At 38.7% G+C, this 24,144-nt stretch overlaps 1 protein-coding gene across 1 annotated transcript in view; it reads left to right on the plus strand.

The window, feature by feature from the left end:
- Positions 1-24,144, plus strand: part of mmp15b (matrix metallopeptidase 15b) — a 40,620-nt gene that overhangs the window by 15,223 nt on the left and 1,253 nt on the right. Inside the window, exons 2-9 of the mRNA XM_024294722.1 lie at positions 6,219-6,367; positions 6,641-6,763; positions 6,981-7,288; positions 12,343-12,504; positions 13,542-13,738; positions 17,064-17,202; positions 21,474-21,624; positions 23,996-24,114. Coding sequence (XP_024150490.1) covers positions 6,219-6,367; positions 6,641-6,763; positions 6,981-7,288; positions 12,343-12,504; positions 13,542-13,738; positions 17,064-17,202; positions 21,474-21,624; positions 23,996-24,114 — 1,348 coding nt within the window. The remainder of the gene's footprint in view (positions 1-6,218; positions 6,368-6,640; positions 6,764-6,980; positions 7,289-12,342; positions 12,505-13,541; positions 13,739-17,063; positions 17,203-21,473; positions 21,625-23,995; positions 24,115-24,144) is intronic.

The raw sequence follows: 24,144 nt of genomic DNA on the forward strand, positions 1-24,144 counted from the left end.
AAAAAAAAAACTGCTGTCCACTTTATCCTGGCGTACCTTTGTTTCAAAAGGCATCATTTCTATTTCTAGGCTTTTTTCTGGACTAAACATTTTATATGTTTGTTTTTTTAAGTTTACTGGATGAAAATCAGTCTAATAAAAAAACTAATTCCTGATAGTTCGGTGACTGATGGCAATAACAGCTGAAGTTTTTCCTAAAATATTTAGTTTTTTCTTTATTTTTGTGATTATTTTAAAATTATTTACATTGTATTGTTTTGGTGTAAAGCACTTTAAGTTATTTTGTATATGAAAAGTGCGATATAAATAAAGATTGATTTAAGACACAACTCCTCATTAGTCTATAACACTTTTCATTTTGATTTAGGTGAATAAAAGTAGTCAAAGACTGGTGGAAAAAGGTCAGAAAAATATTCAAATCTAGATGTCATAGTATTTTTGTGACAAAAGAACACACTTTAAAAGGAAAGAAAGTTCAAAATGTTAAAGAGATTCAAAAGAAATACTATTGGAGTTTAAAGACTCTCTTGTTCTCTTCTTATATTTTCTCCCATAAGTCACAAGTAAGTGCTTGAAAGCAAAATAAACTTCAGATACGAAAGGAAATATACTGTATATTTGTACTTTTACTATATTTTGAATGCATAACTACAAGGGATTTATTGGCAAGAGTCTGCTGATACAATACATGTTTCACGATACGATATGTTTTACGATATATATCCTATGACTGTACCAGAACTTTTTTTTTAAGAGTATGATTTATTTATTTATTTATTTTTTATTTAACCAGGAAAATAATCCATTGAGATCCACTGATCTTTTTTTCAAGGGAGTCTTGTCAAGAGGCAAAAATTACACACACCCAAGACAGGTGATAGAATAAAAATATGCTAAAAAATAAATAAATACGATGAAATAAAACAGATTAATTAATATGAAAATGACTTACAAAAAATAAAAGCTCTACCTGAATATTAATGGGTCTTTAATTGCAATAAAAGGGTCAAATTAATTTTATTTAATGATCACAAGTACTGCAACTGTATCTTATACTGCATACAGTCGCTTTCATTCAAGCAAATTCATGGTGCTTCAAAAATAAGGGAAAAAAACTGTCAATTCTTTCCAGAAACATTTCAGTGTGATGAAGCAGCATGAATATTTAGAATAAAAAAGTATTGTTTAATAAAACATTACGATATATTGCCAAATCAATTTTTCCTAAGCTACTAGGTAGTGATAAAACAGATGACAAAAAATACATCAGAGTCCCACTTTGATCATCTTATGATCTGTTTTCAAAGGATTTTTAATTATAATTAGACTTTTTTTTGCCAAAACCAATAAATCTGTGTCGTTTTCTAGGGCATAGCTTCTGCAGAGAGGCAGTAGTTAATTAGAAATTGTGGATACGACTGTTGGTCTCCGTTTAGAGACTCTCCCACTATCTTACAGCCCCTCCAACATTACAACCAAAACGGGGAGCATTAATAGAGCTATCAGCTTTGAACCAGATTCCAGCTCATACGAGGAAAACAGAGACGTTCATGGATCTATTTGGCCACAAGTGAATGCAGCGGAATGGGGCGGAGCTTAAGTTATTTTTTCAAACAGCATTATTTCTTTTCGTCTGCTCCTGATTCATTTGAATAAAGAAATAACCAGAATTACAACTTCAAGCTTCATTTTCTTAACATACATCATCAGAAAAATGCTGCAAGAAAAAACCCAAAACCATTTAAATCGGACAGAAACTCGAAGCCTGACCTGCAGAATGAGCAAAGACACCAAAGGGTTAATTTATTTATTTATTTTTTGTCCAGAAAATGTTTATAAAACATCTATAATCAGAGAAATGTTATTTTTTATAGGATTTTGCATTAGAGGATAAAAAGAGCAGCTGCTGTTTTACAGAAGCCATTTGTTTAATGGAAGATCGCGGTTATCTAGCAGTGAAGATGCTATCAGGGCCTGTCAGACTCAGCTATTGGTAGAGTTATCAATCACTGCTGAAGTATTGATTGGGCGGACATTAGAGGAAAATGGAGGAAAATGATCGCCGTTGTGCAACGTCAAAGAAAATTGTTAGTCTGACTTGACAAGTTTTGGTTTTGTGCACGGAAGGGCTGATAGTTTCTTATTTTTTAGCTTTAGAAATGAGCGCACACATTTGACCTTCGATTTATCTTGATACTGAACCACCAGGAACTTAAACCAGAGGTCTGCAACCTGTGGCTCCAGAGATTTGTCTGACTCTTCTACTCCTCCATCGTGGCTCTCTGGTTAAAGGAAAATACAAAGCTTTGAGTTTAAAAAAGTAACATTAAAGATAAAGATGAAAAAAAGTGAACTAATGTATAACTCTGCTGGCCTCCAAAGAACAGTATACTGCATAGAGGTTTCATAATCGAGAAATAAACATTTTGATAAATTTCAGTGTTTTGAGTGTGCCTCGTAGTTAAAAAAAATACAGTCAATTAGCTCTGTTTTACTTTTTGAAAGTTAGATTTATGAATTTCTGGCTAAGAAGCTCCACAAACGTTTAAAAAAAATGTATTTGCTTTTTATCGCTGACATTACACTGCCTACCACTACATTTATTTCATTGAGATGATGTTATGCAACACAGGAAGTCTTTTATTTTGAAAGGAAGTCTTGTAAATCTCTGTTAAAAGTTAGAAACTGTTACATATTTGGGGGGAAAAAAATCTATTTTCTCTTAAAGTTTGTTCTATTTTCCCCCGAAATAATAGATTATATATATTTCTCATGAAAATAACAATAACACGAGTATAAAGTCTTATTTTTCTAAAGGATGTGTGGCTCCCACTGGGGTGTGATCTGTGAGAAATCAACCAAAACAGCTCCTTAAGTGTTAACGGTGGCAGAACCCTGAACTAAACAGAGGAAATCAAAGGATTTCTTTGAACTCAAGAGGGATGTTTGTGCAAGACTCACAGCAAACAAATAAGATGTGTGTCTGGGTGGTTCGTCTTTCTCACCCACCAGTGAACACAGACAGGTAAAGTTGTGGTACAAGGTGTTTTTGAAGTCCCCAAAAGTGCAGGTTTGTAAATACAAGTCTTTGTCAGGAACTCGATTGACTTGTCAAAGATGGGTGTGATCACTAGTCTTGGACGATAGTCCATCTTTTTTTCTCTTTAAACTGGGAGTGTGTCCTTGTGTGGGAGTATCAGGTATCCCAGATCCCGCCGGAGAGGCCTGCTCTGTGTGGGTGTCGGTGCGTGCACACGCCTGCAGGATTGGGTTTCGATAAAACAGGTGGGCTGGACTTTGCGTCATGTGGGATTGGGTCAAGTATCTCGGTTTCTCCCTCCATCTGTCATTAACCTCCGAGCCCCCCCCCACCCCCCGGGCCCACCCGCTCACATGCAGTTAATAGAGATTGTCCCCCTCTGCACCCGGGAGTTCAGGAGAGCGAAGGCTGGTGTTAACTGAAATAACAAAATCTACCGTGAAGGGAGCGTGATTAAAACGGGAAAACTCAAACAGAGGGGGTGACAAGGACAAAGGCAGCCTGCAGGTGTGCCTGTGTACTCGGAGGGTTAATGTGTAATACAAGTGCATGTTGGTGAAACCAGGTTTAGAGAAGCTAAAGTCAACACAGTACTGTAACTTCCTCTCTTTAGGTTAAACATTAAACCAAAGGTTGTTTGTTGTTCACAGAAATTCCACAGAACCTCAATTTCGACCAGGATGTCACTTTGACAAATGCACTTAAACATCATACAGGGGTAAATAAGAGTCTCTCAGGTGAGATGCAGGTGTGCTGTATGGATTATTTAAACTCTCTCCAATTCTTCCAACTGTGTGAGGATCCTTTTAGTGCTGCTCAAGTGAAAAGTATGCACTCCTCGTGTGCAGCCTGCACACCAGGCATGTGTCAAATGTGCATGTGGTGTTCACACTGGACTGTCGCTACCATTGACATATATAGAGATGGACAAATGCCACACATTAAAAATGCCTTTCTTTTGGTTCCAATGAAATAAAGTTTATTCAGTCACTATTTGTCTATAGTACGGACTTCGCCATTTTGGCACCCCCTAAATTTAGTAAGCAGTGATTGATCTGAGTCGGTCGGAGTCAATATTTCTATGGTAACCACTCTCACCAATCAGGAGTGAGTTTGTTTCTTCTGCGTTCTCCACTGGAAGCAGGAGAATCTGTTAATCTAATGTTTCGAACATTGGAGGTGAAACCAGCAGGCATCACCTGCTTTTACTGAGGCATCTGATTGGTCATTTTAGAACTTGAATAACTTACAATAAAGAAAATAATCATGAATAAAGATTAGGTTTTGCAAGAACATGTTGAAAAGAGACACCAGAGCAAGAATGTTTATTATGACAATTCTAACGACGAGTGATAGCTACTTTTCCATAGACGTCTTTGGGATTTTGGCTTTTTGGATTTTGGCTGGGACCAGTGGGTACTTCCTGTTTGGAACAGCAAGGGGGGAAGGGAGAATCTGTACAGTTCTCTCTATATACCGTCTATAGTCGCTACCCAGTACTAACGGATGTTCTTACAGTTGGAGGAGGCTTGGTGCAAATCTCACAAATCTAGCTCCAGGTTTTGTCCTTTCACACCTCTATTCTGGTATATGAAAGAGTTGGTGTCATATAATTCCAGCCGGACACAAACCAACAATTACTAATTTATCCCTCATAATACATTTTCAAATAGTTGGTACCTCAGTGAATTAAAAAAAGATGCCCAAATTCAAGCCTCAGATTGGTCAAAGTTAGACTGTTCTAACTTGCAGCTTAATGGTCATACGTTTTGTGCATAGAAATGGACTTAAAAACTTGTTCCCGTGGGGTCATAAAAAGTCTTAAAATCATTGAATTTATTAATTTTAAAATATTACCTTAAAAAGTCTTAAATTTTGATATCTAAGCTTAAAGAACCGGTGCTGCTTGAAACGTCTCAATTTCATATTTCAGGTTGAAAATTATTTTTTTCAACCAAGATTATTTTTGATCAAATGATTCTCCTGTTCCTTTCTGTAGGTTTTTCAGCATGTAAAAACTTTCAGCTATTTCAGCCATAATGGTATCAAAACATTCAGTTTCTTCGGGACATTTGTGCTTGTATTTTTGGTACTCATAAAATCTATAGTTTTTGAAATATTGAGCAAAATAGAAATTTTGAAATATACATTTCAAAATGTTAAGTAGATTAGCAACAAACATTTAAATATATTTGTGGGCTATATTTTAATCTTTTATAGGAATTTTCAAAAAATGTGTTTACCTAATATTTTAGTAGCATGCTAACGTTTTTGGCTAATTTATAATCTTCTGTGTTTTTTTTTTGGGCAAATGTAGTGTTTAGCTTCTATTTTAGCAACAGGCTAAAGTTTTTGGCTAATTTAGTTTACTGAGGAATTTTAGGCTATTTTGTAGTTCAGCTTGTAATTAAGCAGCAAGCTAGCTTTTTTGGTTAATTCGGCCTCTGAGTTTTTTTATGCTAATTTGGAGTTTAGCTAAGATTTTAGCAATATGCTAAAGCTTTTGGCTAATTTTTATCTACTGTGATTTTAGGCTAATTTAGTGTAAAGCTTCTATTATAACAACATGTAAACGTATTTGACTAATTTAGTTTACTGAGGATTTTAGGCTATTTTGGAGTTCAGCTAGTATTTAAGCAACAGGCTGCCTTTTGTTGGCTAATTCGGCATCTACTAATGTTTTTTGGGATAATTTGGAGTTTAGCTCATATTTAAGCAACACACTAAATATTTGTTCCAAATTGACATGTATTCTGGATTTTTAAGCAATTTTACTACACATTTTTCAGAAATTCAGCGCTCTTTCATAGCTCTTTAATAAAATGTCTAGTCTTTTAGCAAATTTAACATTTTGCAAATAGCGTTTGCTTTTCAACAAAAAGCTTTAGCATCTTCAGCGACTACTTTCAGCAAAAAGCCTTCACATTATCTTATCGCATTTAAGGCCACTTTTCTAGTTGTTTTTTATTTTTTTTTGTGGCTGCAGACAAACTAACTTGAAGGAATATAAACCCTGATAAGCATTATGTAAATATATCTGATGTATTTCAAACCAAAAATCAAAGTTGTGCAAATTTAGATCAATTTTATGCTTTGATTTCATGACAGTCTATGTAGAAAGGAGTTGCTGGGTTTGTTTTCCTAAAGATTCTCTGCTGTTTTATCCCCATGTGTCCAGTCGTGGTTGAGGATGTACGGTTACCTGCCTCAGGCCAACAGACAGATGTCGACCATGCGATCCGCTCAGATTCTGTCCGACGCCGTCAGCGACATGCAGCGCTTCTACGGGCTGGAGGTCACCGGGCAGATGGACCCTCAAACCATCAGGTCAGCAGTCAGTAAAAAAAGTGAATTCACCACTCCAAACTTTCACCAACTTCATATTTTAAAGCTTATAGAAAGGCAGTGAAGTGTAAAAAGATGAATCTAAAAATAAAGATTGAGCTTAGACGGACTCTTCCTCACAAAGGAATGCTTGGAAGAATTTCTCTGCACAGGCCTTGTAACATCATCCCCCTCCCCTCGTCTTCTCTTCTCCTGGGGGGCTTCGCCCTCTCAAACAGACACCCGCTAGCTCCTCACTTCTTTCAACTCTTTCAGCGCCATGAGGAGACCCCGCTGCGGTGTGCCTGACAAGTTTGGAGGGCAGATCAAAACCAACGTTCGGCGGAAACGCTACGCACTCACTGGACATAAATGGACCAAGAGCCATCTCACTTACAGGTAACAAAAATAGAAGAAGCTCCCTGCTGCAAACCTGCAGAGCACCGAGAAGCATGCACTTTGTTCTTGATGAAAACTACGTTTATGAAAACAAGAACCCAAATCAACTTGTGTCTCAAGTTTCAAACACTTTGAAAATGAAAAATAGTCAACATGTTGCCTCATACTGATAAGTGTCGCCGGCCTTTGATGTTTCCTCTCCCCTTTGTTCCCACAGTATTCAGAACTACACTCCCAAAATCGGGGAGTATAACTCGTTCGAGGCCATCCGGCGGGCCTTCAAAGTCTGGGAGAGCGTCACGCCACTCACCTTTGATGAAATCCCCTACCAGGAAATCAAATATGGACGCCGCAAGGAGCCCGACATCATGATCTTCTTTGCATCAGGGTTTCATGGAGACAGCTCCCCGTTTGACGGGGAGGGGGGTTTCCTCGCTCACGCTTACTTCCCTGGACCTGGGATGGGTGGGGACACGCATTTTGACTCGGATGAGCCGTGGACCATAGGGAACCACAACGTACAAGGTAAACACAAACATCTTGGGTGTAAACATGAATTACTTCCTGTTTTAATCACAGCAAAGGCGCTAAACAAGCCAAAGACTCGTGCGATGCAATGCTCAAATTTGAATTCTAATTTTCCAGCGTCCCAACATTGACCTGCCAAGCTACAGCTAAAGAAACACAGGAAACAGGAAATAATCTTCCAATACTCTTTCAAAGTAAAAGTTATCTAGAAATAGACTGACATAAACATCGTGGACTGCAACTAAAACTTTTGTGAATGTTGCAGCATGGATATTGAACGAGAGAATCATAAGTGTGTTTAACTTGCATTATCCTTGTAAATACTTCAAGATACACTGGACTACATCTCTTTACGATGTGTACACTCCTCTCTCCAACCTTACATGGACCCAGACAACCCAAATAACCCAGTCAGTCACTGACAAAGGCTTCAGTTATTGAAATGTGTCTTCCTTTACATGTTAAGCTTGGTCTTAGTGTCTGGTTTAAAGACCAGTATTGATCCTAAATTAAGAATTCTTGGTAATATTATCTACGTTAGTTGTCTTTCACCCAAACTAACTTTAACATCCAGGAATGCACACTGCATTGTGGTGTGTTTAAGCACAAACTCATGGAAACCCCTACTCTTCTAAAGACTTAAATCTCTCATTTACTCATGCTCTGCTTTCATGCTTTCCTTTATATGAAGCTAAATCCTGTTTCAAGTCGTGACACGAATATCTTTAATGAAATTAATCTCTAACACAAGTGACAAAGATTTTTTCCAGAGCTCTCATTAATCCTTCTAACAAAATGAGGATTTTTTTCTTTGGCGACGGGCTTTCCTGCCCTGTTATCTACGCTCACATCACACAGCTAAGTGGTGTGTGTGTGTGGGATGTTTCAGGACAGATCACAGGGAATGCCTCAGTAAGTGGGAGAATGTTCCACTCTGGGAGCTCTGTAGACTGGTCCTCTTGTTCCTCCATGCTACTTAAACAGCTTTAAAGCAACGTGCAAGTCAATTACAGCCTAATCCCAGTTTTGGCTAGTCAGAAACATGTCTTATTAGTCAAAGTTCACACAACTGTCATCAAAGTAAAGCAGTGGATTGGTTAGTTTTCTGAGGATTCCAATGTACTGTATGATCTGGCTTTGTGAAGCTAAAGTTTTTGTTGGGAAGAATGTGGTTTTTGGTTCTCTGTTGGTACGAGTACCCAACAGTTTGTCCAATTTTCTTATGTTTTTGTTAAAATTACTGGTGTGTGGTGCGTTCAAGGTACATTCACAGCGACTGGGTCGATTCGTGTACAAGCAGCCGCTTCCAATGAAAATTCCCTGTAATTGCACTTGAAACTGTTTTTTGGGGGGCTTCTGAATTAAAAACTCTTGCATTCAAGCGTCGCTACTTAAGTCTATAAGTCCGATCTCGGGCTCTACGCACAAAACAGGCGTCCATTGGAAGTTCACTTAGTTGAACTTTTGACTACTTTTGACCTTGAACCCAATTGGTGGCTTGGATTATCAGTGAATTGTGGGTAATGTCCTTTTCAAAGCATGAATGTGTCAATAAACATGATCTCGAAGGAGAAATAAATCATTGCAAGTCTTTCAAATATTAGAACAGAGCTGTGAAAGACAAAGCCTAGAGCAAGATTCACGAGGTTTCCAACACTTTGACTTTTCGTATCAAGCTTCTACCAGTTGTAGGTGGGAGATAGACAGTAAAAAAAAACAAAAGATGAAGAATCCCTTCCCTGCCTATCCGGTGTGAACACCATTGGCTGAATGCACATTAACCATGAATGTGGCTTTGCGTTCACATTCACTACACAAGGTTCTTCGACCATTTTTGGGCTCCAAGTACCAAATGCGTGGCCACTTAACATGCGATGAAAGTTAAACCAAGTGAACTCTGACCAATCAAAGACTCTGATTTGGTAATGATGAATGGGTAGCGTTCTTTTCAATTCACGGAAGTTCCAACCATTTGAAAATTGATCATGGAGGAGAAATTAATAATTGCAGTTCCTATGACACCAAGTCTTTCGTATATCGGAAAGAAAAAGCCTTAATTGTGATTTACAAGCCTTTTCCAACTGTGAAGACATGCGCGAATATCGGGTAGTGAAAGCCCAGTGTGAACGCGGTATACGAAAAGCGCATTCAAGAATGCCCATTTAGTTAACACTTGTCTTATACTAAGCATGAGATGCAGTCAAAGAGAAAAGTTCTTGGAAAGTTTTCTTATAATGAATACAACCAGAGGAGAACTTTTGTTCATGAATTTCTTTGTCCTTCAAGCTAAATGAGCTTCAGCCAATTTAATCCATGTAAAAACCCATTTATGGAAAAATGTACAGTAAAAAGACAAAGTTCGTCTCGGTTTGATCAAAGTTAGATCAAAGATTGTTTAATTTTGTGAGACATAATGTGATGAATCTGCTTTTCTGGTTTAGAGGAGATTTTCTAATTTAGTCTGAGTCCTCTGGGAGGTTTCTCTGGGTGAAAACCTGCAGAAAAATGACTTTTCTGTACTTACTGGCAAAGAACCAAGGAGATTTTCTGAAAGCTGTTTGGTTGTCTTGGTGCCACTTCTTTTCATTTCTTTTCCTGGGACGGTCTTTTTTAAAGGTGAATGAAGTGTTTTGTTACAGAGGAGGACAAAGCTCGAACGACACGTTGGCTGAACTAACTGTACTGACTTACACATTCTTCCTGCTCTTCTTTGTCTCACTGAGCGGTTGTCACGGTTACATCACAAAGACCTCTTTATCTGCTCACCCCTTCTTCATTCATCTCTGGCAAACTTGCTGTGCTTTCCTTTTGAGTTCAAGTTGCAGCTCAGCATGTCAGGGATAGGGATGAAGTTGCAAGGAAATGGACAAATCCTCGTTTGAGTGAGGAAATGAAGGGATGCACAGGGGGAGGCATGCCGAGCATTTCCCCTCCGTCTGCAAGCACAGCAGTGACATCACTGCAACCCCCGAGCATGATGTCACCGGCGCAAATCTGACCAATCAGTTTGTCTCATTACGGGCTCCCTGGGTCACAGTTCAATGAGGCCACATTCTGGGTGAAAGACAACAAAGAAGTATTGATGGAGGGGAAATGCCCTCCGATGGCTTCACTCTAGAGATTAAGCTGCAGGAACGTGTGAGGAAACGTCAACCTGCCTTTCTGTGGTTGGTGCCAACAGGAAGGAAGTGGTCACAGCTTTTTCATTGACAAATTAAAACACAATTTGATTATGTCAGCTGCTATAAAACGCTTTTTTGTTTCTATTTTTGTTGATCGTCTTTGGATTATCAGAACTCCTTGACCGTTTATGACAGGGTTCTCAAACTCAATTTACCTTGAAGCCACAGAGTCCGGGCTGCTTGGGGTTCCATTTGTGCCAAAAATAGGTTTTTGCATCCACTGTCTATGTCTTTGTTCCATTGTCTATGTCTGCGGAACAAGTTTATTGAACATTTCTTCATGTCTATGTATTACTAAGCAATATCTTCTTCATGTCCTGTGAAACAACAGGAGCTAACATCACTAGCAACTATTGCTAAGGACTTGGCTGACGACCAGATCCAACGACAATAGCAAATGCAAAGTTTTAAGCCTAAAGCTGAAACATCACAAAGCAAATATAAAGCTATCATCAAAGAAGCGTAGACATGCAGAAAATATTGCTTAGTAGACATTGAACTTTCATATTAAGGCAGGGGGCCGCAAAATATCGACTTGGGGGCCGCACATGGCCCACGGGCTGCCAGTTTGAGAACCCTGGTTTACAGAATTGACTAAATACCAACATGTTCTGAAGCTGAGAAAAGAAGCTTTTTGTTGATAGAAAACACTTTACATAAAACTTACAGTTTGGATCGTGTCACGGTTTTAGGGTCACGGTTTGGACCATTTTTCAGATCAGTAAAAAGTGAAAAAAAACAAGAAAAACCAAGAAGAAAAAAAGCCTAAAATTACTTTTTTTGAAATGCTTTAAAACATATATTCAAGATCACATATAAAGTAATTCAAAGCATGAAAATACACTCACAAATCTTTGAAAATAAACAAAAATATAAAAACATGTAGTTTCTGATTACATTTACAACCTGGAAACCAAATCTACAAATAATGAGAGAAAAAAATGCCTAATATGCAATTTTCCTTTGCCACCACCCCTCAATGTCCAACTTAAATCATAAATGAAAATGTTAAAATAAAAATGTCATTCTTTTTGGGGGTATTTTTTGTAGTATTGAAACTAACTGAGACCCTTAAAATATTTCAAATAATGATTACTATCTGTAGTACATGTGCAGGTGTTTAGCATTAGCATAATGCTATGCTACATTGCGGTCCCCAAATCAACACTTTTTATTAAACTTTTAGATGCTGGTTTAACTTCTAGTTCTGACTGGATCCCAGACGTTCTGCTGCTTCATCAGTCCAAACTGAACGTTACGTGGAGAAGATTAGCGGAAGTGACCGTTTGTTTGTTTACCTCGCGCACAGATGAAGGAAGTGGAGAGGTCGAAGAAAAATTACCAAAATGAGAGCTAATAGGCATAAATAATTAGAAGCAAACATTTAGTCGGCATGTGGCGACTAACTCTCTAACTTTTACTCGCCAAAGAGGAGAAAATGCTAGCAACTGGCGAGTGTTAATTTTGGACCCTTCAAAATAAAAGTCTATCACGATAAGCTCATTACTATATTGAGAAAACGTTATTTTATGAAATATATCGCTACGTTTTATCGCTCAGCCTTAAATTAGTGTAATTCAAACAGATTTTTGTTCTGATTCTTTCTTAGCTTTAGAATCCGTTGAAATTATGGGATTTGCGTGAAAAGTCAAAGAGTTGCGGTATTCCAAGGAACGATCGTGTGTATTTTTCCTGTTGCTGGGGACCGCTCCAATATCAAGGGTTCATTTGTTAAAATTATCGCAATTTTCTTTTTGTCAAAACTAGCAAAAATATAAAACTGACTTGTTCGTTTTTGAATTTTGATGTTTTTTGGGTTGATTTTCCACTGTGAAAAATAAAATACTCATTGTTTACCTGTTTGACCAGGTAACGACCTCTTCTTGGTCGCCGTGCACGAGCTGGGACATGCTCTGGGTTTAGAGCACTCCAACAACCCTTTGGCCATCATGGCTCCTTTCTACCAGTGGATGGAGACTGACAACTTCCAGCTGCCAGATGATGACCTGCAGGGCATACAACGGATTTACGGTACTCATTCTATCCTGACAGCTTTTGGCCCTTTGTTTCATGAGTCTCTCTCTGCCTTACTTGAAAGCGTCAGTGTCTACTGATGTATCAGCACATTCACACCCTGAAACGTCCTCTCCTGATTCATTCTGTGTTTTTTGGTACATGATGAATTCATGATTTTCTGAACTTTTTGAATTATTTTGGCTTCAAGAAGCTCAAAATATGTTAGTTTTTTATATTTATTTATTACCAGATGTACCTCAGTTTTTACCCATCTGCAACTGTTGCTTATTTTTGGCTCTTTAATTATCATTATGACATTTCTTAAAGACAATATTAAGATTTATTTTGCATAGGATGGGGTAGTTTAGGCACTAGGACTGTTTCTAGAACTACTTTTTTTATTTTAGCTTTGCATTATGCTGCTTTCTTAAAGTTGTTGTGTATGTTTAACATTTACAGTAATTTATACTAGGCAGGACCTGCAACTTTTCCAGCAATTATTTTAGTCTTGAATTTTTTTATTTTGTGCCTTATGGTGTTTTAGCATCATCTGTGTCCAGCTTGACCTATCAATGTTGTTACATGAACTATTTTAGTCATCAGGCTGAGCTGGTGACCTGCACAATGAAAAACCAAGCCATAAAAAAGGATGTTTCTGTGCAGCACTGCAGCTTTTAGGTCCTTTCTAGTTTAGTTGTGGATGCAGCAGCCATTGGTGGTGCACACCATTGACTGTATATGAGAACTGGACTGATTGATGTCTGGTTTAGTTGACTTTGTATTGCGAAAAAAATAATTGATCTCATTTCATCGGAGCTGGAACAAAGCCATTTTCTATGGATGACATCACACTCACTCAGTCCAGTTCTCTTATACAGCCACTGTGCACACACCATATATTGCAGTTGGGGTAAATTATGACTATTGAGGATTATAACAACAATCACAGATGCTTCAGCTTAGAGCGCCCCCATCTGGATAAACGCCATCTCATCCTTCATGTCAGATAAAGAGATATACACACTGACATAACCTCTTCTGGCTCTCTGAAGGTCCTCCAGGCGGCGGCCCCACCAAGGCCCTGCCTACAGTGACACCCCGCCGTCCAGATCACCGGCCTGTTCCACCAACTCCCCGACACCCTGACCGTCCCAGGGTCACCGACAGACCAGACTCCTACGGACCCAACATCTGTGAAGGCAACTTTGACACAGTGGCTGTGCTGAGAGGAGAGATGTTTGTGTTCAAGGTAAATATGTGGACCTTTTAGTCGTACAAAGCTTCATCAGTGCTTGAAAATCTGTCAACTGCATCTATAAAGTCATTTGTGAAGAATCAGTTTAACACAAAAGGTGTGTGAGGCACGAAAATGGTCTGTTTCCAATCAGGAACTTGTGGATTGTTAACCAAAGGAGCTGGTGTTCTTTTATGAGTTTAAAGGCTGTTAAAAGGGGGATAGGGTTGGTCAGGTGTTTGTCTTAAAGAGCCCCTGGACTCACACTAAACATTCAAAAGACACTAAGTAGCAGTGAGCTGTTAGCTGAGCTGTTAGAATACAAACTACTCACTTTTTCCAAAGCTGACTTTTATTCTGTCGAGTAAATTGAGGGTATTTTAGATGTTATGCAATCCAAACTTTCCCTAGTCGTCACTAAACATCTGCTTTGTGTTTTCAATAATTGGTTTAACGTTTACCTGTCAGTGTAATGGGACTTCAGAGTTTGGACTTTTTGTTTAGTGTCTTTGTGTCTGTGCACATTTATCTTGTGACTGTCAATGTAGTATTGATAGGTGAAAACTGGTGTGTTTAGAGAGGGGATTTGTCAAGCAGGAATGTCCAGCAGCAAATGAGGTGTTTCTTTCTTTGCACCTTTATCTTGGAGTGTAGGTGTGTGTGACGCCGAGTAGAACTTCCAACATCCAGCTGTCTGGAAATGAGCCACAGGGTTTCCTCTCTGTCAGGACCTTCTGGCTCCCATCCCAAGCTAAAAAACATTTCTCGTTTGCATCAAAATGTTAATACATCAGCAACAGGAAACCAAAAAACAAACAAGCAGTTTTTTTGGCATATTTTAGGGTAGGCACTCATTAACATGGAATTTACATTATCTGGCCAAGTGTTTAATTCAGAAAATGTGTGTTAAGACATTTTTTTTTTTTCTGCCAAGAGATTATTTGTTGTTGTTCATTTGTAAACCAATTGGTTTTAATTTCTAACTACAAAAAACATGAAGAATTCCTTGTTTTCATAGCCTTGATTTGTGGGCAACATCATGAGGGAACATCCAGCAGCCTTTATTTGACTATCCAAAGGTGAAGGGAGTCATGTCAGTTTAATTGGGAAAAGTTGCAAATGAACCCATAACAGAAATGACTGTGGTGGTTCCACCCCACCAGCTACCCAAATTATCTTACAGCCGTAACCAGTTACCAACCACAAAAAACAAGTCAACTTCACAAGAAAAGTTTTTCAGTTAATGTTGTACATAGAGTCACCGTCTTCATAGAAACGACTACCAATGACCCACAAAAAGACGGGCGACATTACCACGTCCCGAAGGTCCAAAAGCCGCTCACTTCGTTTACAAGCATCCATAAATACACATACAAGGCTCAGACAGGTAAAACACAGAAGGAGTAATTCATGCTAAAGTTGTGATTGGAGAACCATCACAATCACAACTAAAACAAAAATTAAAATTAAAGTGAAGTCAAAACCTAAAATTTTTTATATGTCCCAGGCAAGCCCCCTTTCATGGTTTTTGTTCTTGATAAATCTACAATTTATGTTTATCAAAAAAGCATATCATGTAAAATAAATCATGTGTCTGATTGTCAAAGTCGGGGAGACAGTTGGATCTAAGTGTAGCAGGTTTTATTTAGCACAGACAGGAGAAGAGGAGTGAACCACAGCTAAAAGTTCACAAAACTAAATCAGGGTCAAGCAGGCGGAGGTCAAACAAGCAAATGGCATCAGAGACCAACCAGAGCGGCACAAACAGGACTTCAACTTTGACTAAATACTGCTGGCACTGATTGCAGATGGAAAACGGCTGTGAGGCTTCTGGGAGTGACAGCAAGGGTTGATGGGAAGTGTAGTGTGCAGACCCAGGAAGTGCTAGTACTCAGGTGATGGATCCCGCTGATGGCCAGAGGGGGAGACAGAGGACGATTCATGACTTTTGTATGGTGTCACTCTAGTCATAAACCTAACATTTCTGATTTTTTCCGGACAAGACCCCAATTATGTTGCGATAAATGTTTTTTGTTCTTGATAAAGATCATAATTTTTGTTTATAATAAATAACCATATCAGGCTCAGACAGGAGAACAGGAGTGAAGCACAGCTAAAAGTCCACAAAGCTAAATCAGGGTCAAGCAGGTGGAGGTCAAACAAGCATGAGGGCATTGAAGAACAAGCAGAGAGGTCAGGGTCCAGGCGGGGGTCGGGGAAGGCGGCAAACAGAAACAGATCAAATCAGGACGAGAACACTGTGATGCAAGCACGGTGGCACAAACAAGACTTCTCACTGAATAGACTGACTAAATACTGCTGGGAGTGACTGCAGATGGAAAACAGCTGTGAAGATTCTGAAACAGACAGCAGGGGCTTATGGGAAATGTAGTGTTGAGACCCAGGAAGTAGTAGAACTCTGGAGATAGTTCCCGCTGAAGGCCAGAGGAGGAGGCGGGACCGATTCATGACACCAATAATGATAGACTGAGAAAAAAAAATAAAATAAAGTTTGATTTTTTTCTTTAGAATCTTGAAACAAGAAAAAAATACTAACTTCCTGACAAGAAAAAAGTCAAATGTGGCAGATGCTCTAATATTTTGCAGAGTAAAACTTGTGTTAAGTTGGTTAAAGCAGTCCTGTCCATCAAAAGAAGAAAGGCCGTCAATCTGAGAAAAGCTTCCTGCCTTTTTTTTTAAATAGATGATTGGATGCAAAATCAAAGAAGCTTTCAAAGATCAAACTCTCAGATCTGCTCCGTTCTGGTCAGGACAAATATGAACAACGCCGCTCTCATTTAATCTACTCCTGTCAGACCTCATAAACGCTGTCCTATTCCTTCACATCCCCACACCGGTCCGCTCTGGAGCGCCGTTCTGTCTGCCAGCACGTCCTGCATGAAGGACGAAACAAGATGTGCTCGCCAGAAAGAAGCAGCACTGAGCATTTTACTGTTACATTATCCAGTGCGCAAAAAGCTCCCCTGACTCACCACTTACAAATGGCTTCAAGGGCTTCCGGTGCAAGCGTACCTGCAGACAAGGTTTAACTTTCCACAATCCAATCTGTCATCTAGTGTTTAAGTGGTGGTGGCTGTGGTGCAGAGGTTGAGCGGACAACCTCAGATCGGAGGATGTGCTGGCCATGTGTCAAAGTGTCCTTGGGGAAGACACTGAACCCCACATTGTTCCTGGTAGTTACAGATCGCAGAAGAGCCACAGTCATGGTGTGAATGTGTTAATTCAGGTAGAAAAGTCATAAATGTTAGGCTTTCTTTTGCTTTGTTCTCTTTACAAGGCTTGCAAACAGACTTAAAAACCTTGACTGTCATCTGTGTAGGGTCGATGGTTCTGGCGGGTGCGCAGGAACAGGGTTCTCGATAACTACCCCATGCCCATCAGCCACTTTTGGAGGGGTCTCCCCGGTGACATCGACGCTGCGTACGAGAGGCATGACGGCAGGTTCGTCTTCTTTAAGGGTAAGTTCATGTGGGCTCCTTAGGAGACGCCTGCTTCAAACCGAAACATTTTTCATTGTTTAACCCTTTAACATCAGAGTTTTAGCTGCGTTTTTACATTCTTTCTACCCTTTTAACTATGGAGAGAAAAAGGAGTCATCTCGGTTTGTGCGATTGTAATTCTTGATTTTTGCGTAATTTTGGGTTTGTGCGGGCATAATTCTCCTGCTCCTTTCCCTACCTTTTTCGGCATATAAAAACTCAATCCCATAGCAATTTCAGCAAAACATTCAGCTCACTCAGAACATTACTGCTTGTACTTTTGGTATGCATAAACTTGATTGTTTTTGAAATGTTGAGCAAAAAATGACCCAAAGGAAATGAATGAGAAAGTCTTCTTTTTTTTTAAGTAGATTAGCAACAAAGGATTAATCCTGTCAAAATCATGGGCTATGTTTTCATCTTTTATAGTAATTTATAGTATAGTACAGTCAAAGTTTGGCATTGAGCTGTTACATTAGCATTATGCTAGTTCATTTGGGTTACCTGGCATCTACTGAGGTTTTTTTAATGCTATTTTGGAGTTTTGCTAATATTTTAGTAACATGCTAAATTTTTTGGCTAATTTGGCATCTACTGAGGTTTTTGGGATAATTTGGAGATTAGCTCATATTTAAGCAACACTTAGTGATGCGTTTAAATGCTGCTAGAATGCTGGGCCATCAAAGTTTTCCTTTCTTTGAACTTAGATTGTGAAAATTATCTGGTGAAAACTTGACATTTCTTAAACATATATGCCCTGATAATTAATATAAAATAGTCTGAATATTCATTTCTTTTGTAAGTGACCATGCTATACGCGGGATACTGCCTGACGATGTGAGCATTATCAGAAATTAACGTACGCTGCAGAAGCCTGAACTGATGGAAGATGGTTGCTTTGGGGAGTGTAATTGATTAGCATTAATAAATATTAACTTGTTAATTTTTTAAAATTAATTGTATGTGTTAACGTTGACAGCCCTAGTCAATTTGTCGATATGCAACACGTTACTGTACTGAAGCACCAATTCAATTGAAGTAAATCGTCTGATTATATTGTAAAATTCATGGTTATCATGTAAACAGTCGAATATTCACGTAATGTCAAAAATTGTGTTATTTAGACATCGTCAGCAGCATCTAACTTATTCCACATGAATTATCTGTCGTAGTAAAAGTAGCTTTCTTGCACAGTTTCTAGAGAAGTAAATGAAGTAATCTTCATATAGAATGTTTTACTTTTTTCTTACTTTCAATAATTCCCATTTTCTGAATTTATAGACCATAAAAACCTATATCTTCGATACTGCAGTTATACTCCAGCACTAAATTATTCACCATCGGGATTTTCTTTTGCAAAAATCCATAAAGAGTAATCTTTCTTCATTGTAATTTCCAGCCCTCATGTCTAAATGCTATCATACTGCACTATTGAGACCGATTGTGGAGCTCTTTTCATCTTTTGTAGATAATATTAAAGATATACGTAACCCCGTATGTATAAGATGCAGAGGTGTATAATAAAATCTGCAAGCGGGGAATAAATCTTTTTTAGCACAGCCCATTATTTCTGCAGAGAGTCATGGGGAGCACCTTGTCTTTTACAGCGTGAGATGAAGTTGTTGAATGAAAAAGCAAAAGCTCAGCCTTTTGGCTCCATGAGCGCGGGACAGCTGTTGATAATGAGAGTGATGTCATCGGTATAGGCACGCCACTCAGCGTGACACTTGGCAAGAAGCCATTAGCAGAGAACTGGCCAGAGCAAATGAGAAGGAAAGAAGAGAACTAAAAAACGAGCTGGGGTTTGTTTTACCCAGTTGTTTTCTTGTTTCATGTAGATAAATGGTTTGAAGTTGGTTGTCTTTTGTTACATCAGAGTGAACCCTTTGGCCCTCTCCTTGAGTTTGAAAAGTAGGGGTTTAGAGGGAAGAGGCAGAGCTACACAACCCTTCAAAAGAAGCACTTTAACCGTTAAAGGACCACACTACCAGTGACTTTAATGGAAAAAAAGTTTTTAAAAATTACCCCCAAATTAATACAGGTCAATCATCTAGTAGGGATGTAGAGGAGACCGACAGGTACCTAAGGAATCTATGTAGTACTGAGAGTAGTGGTAGTATCAGTTCAAAGCCAGAGACTAACAAGATTGTATGTTGGTAAAAAGGTATAAAGTCGATCACGACGTAAACAAGTGTTCAGTTCCTCTTCCTGTTGACTTCTCTCCAGTTTAGAGTGGACTGAGACTGGAAAGTCGTGAGTTCAAATCCAGGCCAAGTCATACCAAAGTCTCTGAAAATGGGACCCAGTTCCTCCCTGCTTAGTATTCAGGGGTTGGATTGGTTGGTTCCTGACCGCAGCTGTGTCTGTAGTTCACTGCTCCCCCGGGTGATGGGTTAAAAGAAGAGAACAGTTTTCACACACCTAAGTGTGCGACCACTGATGGGACTTTAACTTTAGGTGTAAGAATTGGAGTGTTTCCTATCGCCACAAAGTTAGTGGAATCTTTATATGTATCGATTCATGGACCATGAATGAAGATGGATATCAAATAATGTAATACGGAAAGTTACACAACCCTAGTATTTAGTCTTAGTGCATTTATGACAGTTTATGTTTGGAAAACAGTTTTTAAAAAAGTTAGATAGCATAACATTCTGTAGGCACTTGACCATTTAGGCTCATTGTGAAACTTTGGAGAATTCCGTGTATTTAATATGATATACTAAGAAAATTCTGTTCTTTCTCTGTCTCATTTTTACACTGTTCACTCATTTTAATTAATAAAACAACCAGAAATTTGCATAACAGCCTAAAGTTGTATATATATATATATATATATAAAAACGTTAATATTTATTCATGCAAATTAATTACCATCTGCTAAACAACCGTCTTCTATCGGTTCAGGATTCTACGGCATGTGTTCCTTTTTCAGGCATTATGCTGCTTATTCCATGGTCACTTACAAAATAAATAAATATTCAATCGATTTTTAGTACTTTATTCACATTTTTTTTTAGGTTTTGATCACTTTTATCACAAAAGGCGGACTATTTTAAGTAATGCGGCACGTTTAGGCGTACTCAGTAGCCAATCAAAATCAAGTATTCACCTGGACCATTTAAAGTCCAGAAACACAATGTTTGTTTCTCATGGCTGTACATCGTTTTCTTGGTGTAATAATGAGACAAAAGCTGCATATTGTCATAAAACTGACCTCGTAAAACATTGTGATTAATCGCAACCCAAAAGATATATATAAGCACTGGGTATAGAAGAACTTCTACAGTAATATCTGTCCAGATTCTTGCATTTCTTCTCTCCAACTTAGCTCTTTAAGAGGAGGGTTAAAAGGCGGGGCCATAATTGGGACTCAATTAATAGTTAAAATATAGTAAACATCATTTCTAAATTTAATCACCAGAAAAATTCTGCTGGAAGTTTTGCCATTTTTTCTCATGTAAATCTCCTTGTCGCTTCAGCCAGAGATTAACGGAGTGTGAAAGTAAGCATATCATGTGAAATTACCTGTTGGAATGCATTTTATGGTGTGTGCAGGTATCATTGAATGGAGATCTAGGAAATCTATAGGCGTATGGAATAAAGGAGTCAGATCTTTGGGTCAAAGATGTTTTTTTATTGCTTTAGAGAGCAGTAGAATGAGTGATTTAATTCTCCATCAAGAACCCTGGGAAGCACAGTGTTAACCTTAGCTCTCTCCAGATGCTGAGGCTTTCATTTCAAACATGGAGGGAGGGGCCGGAGGTGGGCGGCTGGATGGATGGATGGGAAGGCTGGAAGGAAGCTGATAGCAGCCAAAAAGAGACGTAATGGAGGAATGAAGTCCCTTCATCTGACACTGTAAAACACTAAAGCCTTCCCTTCAGCTGTTCCAGCCTGACACCAGAACCACCGCTCCTAATGGCTAATTACAAGCCAAACCCCAAATCCTTACTCAATGATGTCGTATGGGAGCCTGCCAACAAATCATTACAGCATTCTCATAATTCACAAGTGTGCAAAAGCAGGTTTAGCTGTTGCATTTGTTCTTATGTAGAGGTGCCAAATAACACAAAAAGTACAGTCACAGGCTTTTTCCTGCCAGTCCGAATGTGAACATGTGTCTGAATTTGCATTAGGGTTTTACAGTCAAGTCTTACAGATTGTATTTGATCCTTTGAGGTCTTTTAGTGGATGAAACACTGGAAAAATCCTCCATCCTCTCTGTTCTTTCCCTCTTTTCTCCTCAGGAAACAGGTTCTGGATTTTCAGGGAGGCTAACCTTGAGCACGGCTATCCACAGGAGTTGGTGGATTTTGGTCGTGATATTCCTTATGACCGGATAGATACGGCTGTCTGGTGGGAGCCATCCGGCTACACTTACCTCTTCCAAGGAGACCGGTAAGACTTTCATTTTCTAAAAGTTTAACCAATGAAAAGAAAGCTAACTATGATCGGTTTCACTACACAGAAGCTACAAAAGTTGTATTTTGGCAATACCAGTTTCTCATCATCTCTGAACTATTTTAATACCATATTTTACAACCTGGAGAGCCGTATATATGGATGAGTTCTGTCAGTTTTTTTTTTTTTTTATGAGTTAAAACATGGTTAGGTGTTATTGTGAATATGCTAACACGGCTATTACGTAGTATTATTGGATTGTGTTTTCTGTACATGTTATTAACATGTTGGCCTACAACTCCCACATACAACTATGCTAACTTCTAACTAAGGTTGGGAGTTGGCAGAGTCCCAGTAATGTTTGATTTTAGTTGTTCTTTATGTGTTACAAACAAGGTTGGAAGTTACAGAAATTGACAATATCCTAATACTGCTAATGTGTAGACCAGAGATAGGCAACTCCAGGCCTCGAGGACCACAGTGTCTGCATGGTTTCCAGATTTCCAACCCCTACTCGTCACTGATTACCTGGTTCAGGTGTGTCCAGCCAACTAGAACATGCCAAAGCAGGGTATATTGGAAAACATGGAGGAATGTGACCCTTGAGGCCTGGAGTGTCCTATCCCTGGTGTGGAGCATTACAAATAGGGGTTCAACGGATAATGGGTGATCAATTACGTTTCGGCATATATGTGTCACTCTCAACTCGTTATATATGGACATATGGTTCAGGTTCCCTCCACGTTGATGTGCTGCCTCTTCGTTTTTTTTACGTGCTTGGACGCTGTAACAGACGTGGAACCAGTATCAGGTTAGAGTACCGGTCCTTTCTGCATTCCGAGGGTTGGGGATTAGTGTCTGTGGCGCGGTATCAAGTGGCCCTAGGGCCTGTACTGGTTCGTGGCCCGGATGTTTGGGACCCCTGATTTAATGGGAACAGCCACCAAGTCAAAGAACGACAAGTTGGGGACACCCAAAACGTCAAAAAGGGACGTGGAGGGGGCCTGAACCATACGTCCATATATGACGAGTTGAGAGTGAGAATGAGTTGGTACTGCAAATCACTGATTTTTTTTTTTTTTTTTTACCTTTTTACTGATCCGAAAAATTATTCGGACTGCGACTCTAGAATCATGACGCTATCCAAACGATCTGAGTTTTGTGATTTGTTCCACTCCTAGTTATAAACAAGTTCTAGAGTTCCTGTAAACTAAAGTCTGACTGACAGATTAATCTCTGATTCTTTAATCTCAGTAATCCAACTTGTTGCTCGGTGCACCTTGCATATGACATAACAGACCATTCATTAACGGTGCGTCATATAGTTTGAAAATTACATATGGAATAAGACACCTTGATTAGAAGAGTAACATTTTTTACTTAAATGAATTAGTCTCATGTAAGAAATTTACTTTTTTCTGCCTTCATTAAGTGAAATCAGCTACATTTTTGTTGTATTTTATCCAAATAAAGTCATGTATAACATGATTTAGAAACTAGACCATTCATTGACAGTGTGACGGAGATTTCTGTGGCAATAAATCAAATTACTGTAAAAATTTGCTTTTAATGTTATTTCATGCAAACTCGTAATCTGAATGCAGAAGCATAACAGTATCTGTGAACCCTCAATAATGTGGAAAGCCTCATGTTGATTACGAAAACTAAAATATCTTGGTTAGTTAAAAAAATAACATGAAACAAATAGGAACGTCAACAAAAATGGATTTAATTGCTTTAAATAATTAGCCGTTTTCTTTTAATCTTGCATCAGATCTTGTTGGGAGGACTGTAAAACAATTTATGAAAAAATAGAAGAATCAAATTATGAACAGTTACAAAAGAGAATGAATCAAGAGTGATACAACAAACATGTTAAAGGGTATATTTAAAATAAGTATTATTTAGTAGGAAAATGTCTAATAGAGGGGCTTTCAGTAAGAATTGGGTTGTAGCTTTTTCTTTTTTGATAATATTTATCTCGTTTAATGTGCTTGTGAAGACACTGAAGGAGCCAACGTACGACTTCACAGAAAAAGAATGGTTCATTATTACACTCTCCGCTCTTCTTTTGTTTTCCTTTTAGTTATTACTTATTGTTACTTATATTTAGTTGTAAATAATCACAATTAAAAATAGTGTTTTTTAGATAAATTCCAAAATTTGCATCAGTTCCACATTTATAATGAGCTTTCTAAGTGTAGTTTGAGTGTTTTGTGAGAAAGTCATTTGCTATCTGGGACTGTGGATTTCTATGGAGCAAAAAGAACTTACAGAGTGATGTCCACAGTCCAACCAGACCTTCTGGTGTCCATGCTCAGAAAGGTTTCCTGTGGTTCAGATAGTAATCATGCTCTGCTGTCGGCAGGTACTGGCGCTTTAACGAGCAGTCCCGCTCGGCTGATGTGGGGTACCCAAAGCTGATCAGTGTCTGGGGGTCCTCGGTGCCCTCTACTCCTAAGGGAGCCTTCCTCAGCGACGATGGAGGTGAGCTGAAACAGGGAATGCTGTCTAACT

The sequence above is a fragment of the Oryzias melastigma genome, linkage group LG3 (assembly GCF_002922805.2).
Source record: "Oryzias melastigma strain HK-1 linkage group LG3, ASM292280v2, whole genome shotgun sequence".
In the NCBI taxonomy this organism is placed as follows: Eukaryota; Metazoa; Chordata; class Actinopteri; order Beloniformes; family Adrianichthyidae; genus Oryzias; species Oryzias melastigma.